The 10,000-nt window shown below is 38.8% G+C and overlaps 1 protein-coding gene across 1 annotated transcript in view; it reads right to left on the bottom strand.

Moving 5' to 3' along the window:
• Nucleotides 1-1,034: 1,034 nt before the first annotated feature.
• Nucleotides 1,035-10,000, bottom strand: part of LOC122262085 (uncharacterized) — a 58,477-nt gene continuing 49,511 nt past the window's right edge. Inside the window, exon 6 of the mRNA XM_086549615.1 lies at nucleotides 1,035-1,707. Within this exon, the coding sequence (XP_086405741.1) occupies nucleotides 1,452-1,707 (256 nt within the window). The 3' untranslated portion in view covers nucleotides 1,035-1,451. The remainder of the gene's footprint in view (nucleotides 1,708-10,000) is intronic.

The following is a 10,000-nucleotide window of genomic DNA, read 5'->3' as shown; positions in this document are numbered from 1 at the left end:
ATTCGTTTATCAACTTAATCGCTTAGGGTTTCGGGACTTATTAGTATGTATTTTGGTAATATTTATATTCTATGTTTATGTATTTATCTGTGTGTCTGTTAATTTATCTTAGTAAGTTATCTTATTGTGACCTTATTGCTTATCAAAGTGTGTCTCAACTTATTAATCTACGCCGTCGAAACTCACTTCTTTTTGTCAATTTTTTCAATGATTTGTTGATTTTCTATTTACTTGTAATGTCCCTTGAGTGACTTATTTATTCATTTAGTAATCAATTTACTTACCAATTCATTTACCAAATTATCATTCAATTAATCTATCAATTTATTCATTTATTCATCTGTCAGTTTACTTATTCATATATTCAGCACTTTATCTATTCATTTATTTATCAAATCATGTATTAATTTATCATTTTTTTTGTTTATCATTAACGTATATCTATATCTACTAAATTATTTTTCGACCCATTCATTCATTTTTTCTTTAGTTTGATTACTCATCTATTCATTTTTTATTACTAGTTCCATCTATCTAGGTTGAGTTTGATCGCTTTATCTCTTGGGGAAGCCTATTGTTTAGGATATCCCTTTTATTTACGTATTTCCTCTTTTTTTTTCTCTTTCCCACTCGTAATCCCCCGCTTTCCATCTATATTTTCTTCTTCTCGGCTTGAAGTTCCTCCCTCCCTATCTCCCATCTCTCCGTACCCCCCCCCCCTTGCCATGGCGTAAGGACCACGAACCCAAAGCTTTTTCCTTTTTTTTGCCTTTTCATTTTTCCTCTTTGAATGCTAAATCTTGCAATTGCCAGAATAATGTGATTTAAGAATAGACGGTGGATAGAGAGTCAGGATATAATTTATTTTGTGAGGGTATCTGCCTCTATTGTTGTTTAAAGATATATTTACTTTGTGTGGATATTCATTTGTCTCATTCTCCATGTTCTTTGGTGTCGGTCTTTGTCACTTCTCTTTCTATGTTATCAAAGGTTATCTAGATTAAGATATATATCCGGGAAGAAAAAGGAACAGGTTTAAACTGCATTTATTATTATCTATACTCACATGGAGACCGTGGTATATGCTTTGGGAACGTTGTTTGTTATTGTTAGTATAATCTGTAAATGAAGATAGCTGACAGCTTTGCTTTTATTTGTTGATTTGTTATTATCATTACTGCACATGATAACTCTTCTTAATTATCTACAGTTTAGATAAGAATAATACCTAGAATATCAAGCTTTTTGTTGAAATAATGTTGGGTAAAATATATACATCGCTGTTGGGTAACAGCGCATGCAACTTTGATATCTAGCCATTAAGCTGTTGAATCAAACATGCAGTGCTGATTCACCTTCCAGACAATGAAACTCATAATCTACTGTATCTTCCATTAAAGGTTCATTTAGTGTCGGTTCATTCGAGCAATTGCCTCGACGGTCCCCGGGGCCTACTGGCACATGTTCGGTTCGGTGTTCGACTTAACGGGGCACTGGCTGCGTTTCACCGTCTCCTCCGGCCTCTTTTGACACAGGTGCCTCATGGGCGTCTTGCAGGACATCATGACACTGCCCACGGGACCGATCTCAGACAGGTCGGGGTAGAAGGACGCCTTCAGCATCACGTCCTCGCCATCGTCATCCTCCGTCATGGTGAAGTGGGTGGGTCTCAGGCACAGGCACGAGGGGCCTCCGAAGTTCTGTTCTCTGAGGGCGAAGGCAAGAGCGCTCATGATGGCGGGTTGAAATAAGGTCTTAAGAAAGGCAGAGAATCTTTATGAATGGTGATGATGCAATGGTGTTTGTCATCTGCATTCCATGATAAAATTGCCTGATAAACTTGCCCTCTTTGACACAACATCAAAGAGATTATTCTACAGAACATGACAAAATTAGTTTTGTACATACAATCAATACACAAAGATTAACATGGTCATGAATAAGATGATAATGTTAATGAAATCACAAAATCAGTTAAAAAAAGGTTGCAGTGAGATATCAGAAATACAGAACACTACATCTAATGGCCATCTCAGGTACTAGAAGCAGAACACACACGCAAGATTTCGGACTCCTTGGCGGTCAAATGTCTCTCCGTCACAGTTATCCGACGCGGTACACGATAAATCAAATAAGACGCCAAGGAAAGGCATAAGGGCGAGGAAACATGGCCCATGCGCGACTCAGGATGTGGCGACTCACAAGGGGCCATGCGCGACCTCAGGTGGTGCGTCGCAACACATAATATATATATATATATATATATATATATAATATATATATATATATATAATATAATATATATATATATATATATATATATATATATATATTATATATATATATAATATATATATATATTATATATATATATATATATATATATATATATATATATATATGATATCTATATATATATTATATATATATATTTTTATATATACATATATATTTTTATATATATGTATATAAATATATATATATATATATATATATATATATATATATATATATATATATATATATGTGTGTGTGTGTGTGTGTGTGTGTGTGTGTGTGTGTGTGTGTGTGTGTGTGTGTGTGTATGTTAGTGTGTGAGTGTATGAATGATCTGTCTCTCTCTCTCTACCTATATATATATGTATAAAAATATAGAAAGAGAAAGAAAGGGAAAGTCAGAATATCAGAGAAAATGAGAGAGAAAGGAAAGAGAAAGGAGCGAGAGGGCAGGACGAAGGAAAGGAGACAGAGCGCAGAAACAAGGCAAAAGAACCACGAAAACTTTGTCAGTGTCTATCTTCTTGCCTCGGTGTCTCGCTCACTGTCTTCCTTCGTGTCTCGAGAAAAGTTTTTTTTTTTACCTCTACCCGTTCCAGCATTTGCTTTTGTTTTAGTTTGTATCTTATCTCTTATCTTATCTTATCAGAGATACATTATATTTCTGAAATATATTTGATTTTTATTCATCTTTGGTTTGTTAGGATAATTTATTTATTCATTTAAATTGCGAATGATGATAATATACATTATTAAAAGTATACCTTATGACAAACTTAAAAATATATCAAGCAAAGATTAAATGAAGAAATTGAATGTCAGTTTATCATAATTTGTGGAAGATTCTAAGAATCTTATGAGAAGCATAGAGATTTCAGGTTCAGACGAAATTAAGTGTTATCCTTGCGGGTGGACAACCTGGGTCCTTGTCTGTATCATCTGTGTCAAAAGATTAAGGGTCTAAATTGACCATTCATGGAGGCAAAGATATAATTACGTTGATGTCAGTGAATAGGCATGCAGATCAGCAGTGGTACGATATGTATTTATTCCAAACATGTGAATTTAGTTCATGATCTTAATCGGAAGCGGCCGCTTGCATGAATGCAAAGCGATGCAAACAAACAAACACACATGCAAACAGAGGGGTGCCTCTTCCTTTTAAAATTAACCGATAATGATTTCTCTATCATCATTCTTTTATCATCTGCTCCACAGATTTTCTCCTGTTTTATAGCCTGCCGCCGGAGTGGCTTAGAGGCCGGGTCGGGTTGGCGGGAGGAGGGGGAGGGGGTGGGGGTGGGGGTAGCGCGTCTAGGGGTGAGGTGGCGTGTCTCGAACCCGGCAGAGATCGCGGACAAGAATGTCTTGTAACACAGGAGATGGTCAGCGAGATCTCCAGTTTACAAATGTTCGTGTCTGACGTATCACTAACGTTACTGTACACGGCCCTGAGACACGAGAGTAATCTTATTCTTTTCTTACCTTGATATGCAAAGGTAAGGACAAGCAAAGGTAAAAAAATGAAGCTATATATTACAGAAAATACCGAGTACACTATAAATAAACAGTTAAAAAGGTTAATGTGCAACGCTTTCTATTTTAGTCTCTCTGGGTAGATTTTATTACACTGTTTGCGTTGTCTATGTATCTCGGGTGACAAGATTTTGTTGTTCTTATTACCACTTCATCCCACGCAAGTCATCTTCCTGGTTGATGGCGCTGGTCGTCCCACGGGCGTGGTCGTTCCACTCGCGTAGATCGTCCGCCCGGGCGTGGATGCCTCACAAACGTCACCCCGCCCCACGCGCGGAGCTTCAAGACGTGATTATCATATTACGTGAATCATGACGGGATAAACATCTCGCGGTTAATGTCCCTCTGAAGCGGGCCGCCGCCGGGGCAGCTCGGAGGGCAATCACTGCCCAGGCCATAGGGCGGTGAGCATCTGAGCGGCATTAGCATGGGCATCGGCACAGGTACAGACGCGACCGGCGATGCACGTCCTCCCTCATTGCATCGGCGAGGGCATGGAGGTACATGAGATCAACACCAGCATCGAGGCGGGCATTAAAGCGGACACCCGGGCGGGCATCAGGAAGGGCAGCCCTGAGGACCTGCAGGGAGATCGTAGGAAAAAATGCAAAGATACAAACAGCGGCGTCACCACCAGATGGCGGGCAGGTGATGGAAACATGACGGACCACGACTGTAAAAAAATGTTCTGCTATTTCCGGCGTCTTTGTGAAATACGATGTGCAGATGGTGATTGATGCATTTGATATCATATGCACGCTATCTATATTCAAATGTATGCTTTTCCACTTTATGGTACATATTTTTCTTTCTTTCTTTCATCATGTTTCTGTATCTGTTTGTGCATGTATGTGAGAGGGCGCGCATGTGTGTGTGTGTGCGTATGTCTGTCAGTCTGTCTGCCTGTTTCTCTCTCTCTCCCACCCTCTATCTCACTCCTCTCATTCTCTCTCTCTCCCTCTCTCTATCTCTCGCTCTCTCTCTCTCTCCATATATCTATCTCTCCCTCTCTCTCTCATTTACTCTTTCTGTCGCTCGCTCTCTCTATGTTTCTCGCTCTCCTCTTCCACAAGTCAGCATGCTCTCTGCAAAAGCCATTGTTCAGTCACTCCGTAAAACTGTCAAACCACACTTTTACTTCCTCAACAAGGACTATACAACACAGTATACACTTTTTATGGTAGAGTGGCATATATCATGACAAACAGGGAATCACATATTGATAGCATTTTATATTGCAAAATAATGTCATAGTACACTAAACACCTCGAACGTTGCAACTGTCAACATCAACCCCTCAGCAATGTCCACGACCGCCTCTACACGCCTAAAAGCACGCCAAGCACCGCCCAAGCAGAGTCTGAGGGAGTACCCAAGATCATCCAGTGAGGCCAGCTATCAACACCTCCCAGTGACGGGTGTATGAGTCCTCCAGGTGTTCTCGTTGAGCCCACGATCCCCTCTTTAGGACGAGAACAAGCCGGTACGGAGAAGAATGGGAGAGAGGAGAATAGAGGAACATTTCTTTCTAACGCCCCTTTTCCTTTCCCGCGACCTCGGAACTGCGCACTTGATTCAAACTAACAAATAAAACCTCTTGCCGAGCTCTCATGTGGGCGCCTTGATATGCGCTTCTTTTCTCTTGGTGGAATGTTGCACTCGGGGACGAAATGCTATTTGAGGTCAGATGGAGGAGGATCACAGCCTCTAGGAACCCCCGGCTGGTTGGACGACCCGGAGGAATGTGAATGAAGGAGGAAGACGCAGGGAGGGCTAATAAACAAGGGAATAGTAAATGAAATAATGAAGTAGTGATATCTGTGGTGGCACAAGCGGCCGGCACCAGACGTCCTTGGTTGGTAGTGTAGCCTTGGGACATACTGGGATGCTGGTGGGTCAGCTGGGATGCTTGGAGGGTAAGCTGGGATGAAGGGGGGTCGGTTGGGATGCTTGGGGATTATTTCGGAAGGAGGGGGGCGGGTTGGAAGGGATGTAGGGAAAGGTAAGGTTGGGGATGCTAGACGGGATATTTGGGTCTAGAAAAAGTCCGGTGGGAGGCTGGCAAGTCAGAAATGGTGTTTTCAGCGGTACTTGATAGGGGGTGTTGTTGTCAGATACTCGTATGTGTCAGAAGTATTTACCGTGTCAAAAGAGGGAGATTTAGATGATAATAAACATCGTTTTTTTCTAACAAGATATACCAGAAGCGGGAAATAAATAGATGAAATATCACACAGAAAAGTTGTTATTGTGTTCAAAAATTTTCATCTAAATACCAGACAGGTCTAATATAACGGTATAGCTGATTATGTAAACTTAGGCGTAGGCATGAAGCTCCAGTACAATGGATTGCAATCATATGTCAAGGCAAACAAGCACTCTCAGTTCCCACTGTGACAATGATACTTTTTAATGGCTTGCCAAGTTAAGCATATGAGCACCGACGTCCGTGCGTGTTAGATGAAATGCGGAATAAATCAAAAACATGTATTGGGTCGGTAAATTAGTAGGAAACATTAGATAAGCGAAGAAATGCAGAGCCAAATATGTATGTTCACAAATACCTAACAGGTATACTGAAGCTGCCACTGACGGAAAGAAACAAGAATGCATATAAATGGACAGACATATAGCTAATTGTAGGCGTACGATAAGAATGAAAACAATATATAGGGACAAATAAGACAACAGGAAAATATCATAAAGATAAAGAGATAGATAGAGAGAGAGAGAGAGAGAAAGCGAGAGAGAGAGAGAGAGAGAGAGAGAGAGAGAGAGAGAGAGAGAGAGAGAGAGAGAGAGAGAGAGAGAGAGAGAGAGAGAGAGAGAGAGAGAGAGAGAAGAGATAAAGAGAGAGAGAGAGTAGAGAAGAAGAGAGAGAGAGAGAGAGAGAGGAGAGAGAGAGAAGGGGAGAGGAGAGAGAGAGAGAGAAAGAGAGAGAGAGAGAGAGAGAGAGAGAGAGAGAAGCAGAAGGAGGAAGAAGAGGAGATAGAGAGAGGAGAGAGAGAAGAAGAGAGAGAGAGAGAGAGAGAGAGAGAGAGAGAGAGAGAGAGAGAGAAAAGGCAGAGAGAAAGAGAGAGAGAGAGAGAGAAGAGGAGAGAGGGAGAAAGAGAGAGAGAGAAAAGAGGAGAGAGAGAGAGAGAGAGAGAGAGAGAGAGAGAGAGAGAGAGAGAGAGAGAGAGAGAGAGAAAGAAAAACAGAACTAGAAGATAAAAAATAAATAATAAATATCTTGTCTTAGTGAAGCCGAAAAAGCTGGGTACATTTATACATGAGCTTGTGTTCTCGTGCAATATTCTGATAGCAACATCTCTAAGGTAGAAGACTTGTGAAGCGAAAATGGAAAAGAGACAAAGGAAGAGAACAAAACATTTTCATGCAGAATGAAAGGAATTTCTGTTTCACTATCAATAAATATTCCACAATCACAGAAAGACATATTCTAAAAAAGTAAGAGAGAAAGAATGAAAGAAAAAACGCATTCTCTCTGTCCGTCGACATTTACTTTTTCTGACTTATTTTACCCTTTTATGTAATAATCAAATGTGACACTCGCAGGACACATGAAATTTGAAATCACTGCACAATATTATATTGCACGCTATTGTATAATCTATATTGCATTGCATCGCTGCTTGCATTGTTCTGCCTGAAGCGTATTGTTCGCATTGTGTCGCCCGGCATTAGCATATCTGTAACGTAACGTTTCGATTCTTTGCTACACATAAAGCGCTCCTTCTACACCGAAGACATAAATCATAATGTTTATTCACCTTTATCATACACACGGGACCGGAGGGCAAAATGTCTCACGTGCCATTTGGAACTTCAGGATTACCGGATGTACTTATGCTCAGGGGAGGGGGAGGCTGGGGGGGGGGGTATGGAGGTTATACAGACATACGTACGAGGGGAAGAGAGGAAAAGAAGTGAGGGTGTGTAGAAAGAGAGGAGAGGAGAAGGAGACACAAAGAGAAATCTGGATAGGAACTGTGTATGTCAAGGATTTATGTTCTTAGATACGTCAGCATGTATATCTTATCCATCTATCGTATCCTATATATCCACCCATGCAACTGTCTGTCTATCCATTTATCAGTTTACATGATGTGCATATCTGTCAATCAATACGTTACGTTATCTGTTTGCGTGTATATCAATATGCATAGCCGTCCATCCATCTATCCCCTCACATCCACGCACATAATATGCATCAGGGCCTATGTGGGTAAACGCTCTGACTGTATTCCACTTAGCACACATTTCTCGAGTTAATGATAATGTAGGACGACAGACAGTTTAAGAAGCTTTGTTGTTAATTCAGTAGTGAGGTCACAGCCCGCCTTCGCCCCGCCTTTGGCCTCATACTTCAGTTTATTCTTTGTTGCATTAATTCCCTCTTCGCTGTGAGAAGACGCCCTTTTACACCTAGGCGATTCATAAGCGTTTCGTGCGTGTGCGTGAGTGTGCGGCTGTATGCTTTGCCTGCTTGTGTACTTAAGCGTGTGTACACAAGTACAGTTCGTTGTATTCGTATGCGTGTAATTAAATACACATGCATCTGGGTCCCTATGTAAATGGCTATTTTATGTGAGTATTACGTATGTATCTAACACTTGGCAAAAAGTGTATACGTGCCTTTGCGAATGTTTTATGTTTTGTTTACATGCGAAACGCGTGTCTCAGATTCAATATGCTTACATCTATACACATAATGACTTCCATCTTAACAAAGCACAGATTGCTAGTTGGGGGTCGTGGCTCTCGTAAGATATAAATGCAATGCTCACGACCTCATTGACGTCGAGAATGGACCCAGACGAGTACGAAGACAAGGGGGTGCTTGGGCTGTAAAAGAGAGAGGGAAAAAAAGGAGACGCTTGTGTTTAACCCTTGTCATCATCATCCCTGGGCGTCACGTTCACCAGTCTAACGAAAAGGATATCGAGAAGTGGGGTGATGATGATGATAATGATGATAATGAGGGTGATGGTGATGATAGTGAGAAGAGTGATCACGAGAATGAGCTGATATTAATGGTTGTTCACACACAGGTAATAACAAGGACTAAACAATAGCAAGAATGACTCGATGTTAACAATATATTTACAAAAGACAAACAAACTATTACTACTTCTGTTACAACTAACATTGCTAATGATAATAGTTATTTCGAGGGTGATGATAGTATAATACTAATACTCTTACTAAAACTGTTACCGTTACGACTCATAGTCATTCCTGTTGCTACTAATACTATTATTGATAATGATGATAACATTAATCCTAATGGGATAATAATAGTTATAGATACAACAATGATAATGAAATTAATGATAATAATATTGATGATGATAATGACAAGAATTGTAAGAGTCATTACGATGATAACAATAATGGCTATAATGATAAAGACGATGATAATAAGTATGATAACAATGATCATAACAATAATAATGATAATCATATCAACAATAAAAAACAATAATAAGGATGATGATGATAATGATAAGATAATAACAACACAGTTAACAATAATGATGATTATTATGATGACAATAATAGTGATACTAACCACATTTAAAATGATAATAATAGCGATAGTAATGACAGTAATAATAATGATAATAACAACAACAGCAACAGTGATACTGATAATAATAAAATAGTAATAATAATAATGATAATAATAATATTGATAATGATAATGATAATAATTATAATGATAATAAAAACGATAATGATGATAATGATAATAAAAACGATAATGATGATAATAGTGATAAAAATAAGAATAAAACAATAATTACATCAGAATTATTAAAGTTGATAATGATATCAACAACAATAAAAATGTTAACAATAATAATGACGATAATCGGTAATAATCATGATGATAATGATAATAATTCTAATATCAGTAGCAATAATGAAAATATAATGATAATGATAACATTACAGTACTACAACTAACAATGATAATGACAATAACACTAATTCTAATAGAAATGAAAATGACAAAGATCACAGCAGTAACAAAATAAACAATGAAAAGAAGAAAAAACAATAATGATAACAAATTAATGTAATGATAAAGACGAGACCAATAATAATGATTATAATGATGATAATGAAGATGATAATGATAATGCTTGTAGAAGCTGTAATGATGATGTTGATTGCAGTA

The sequence above is a fragment of the Penaeus japonicus genome, unplaced genomic scaffold (genome assembly GCF_977035675.1).
Source record: "Penaeus japonicus unplaced genomic scaffold, GWHDUDI00000001_assembly GWHDUDI00000022, whole genome shotgun sequence".
Taxonomy (NCBI): domain Eukaryota; kingdom Metazoa; phylum Arthropoda; class Malacostraca; order Decapoda; family Penaeidae; genus Penaeus; species Penaeus japonicus.
The sequence above is the reverse complement of the archived record's forward strand: the minus strand, read 5'-3'. Positions and strand labels throughout refer to the sequence as shown.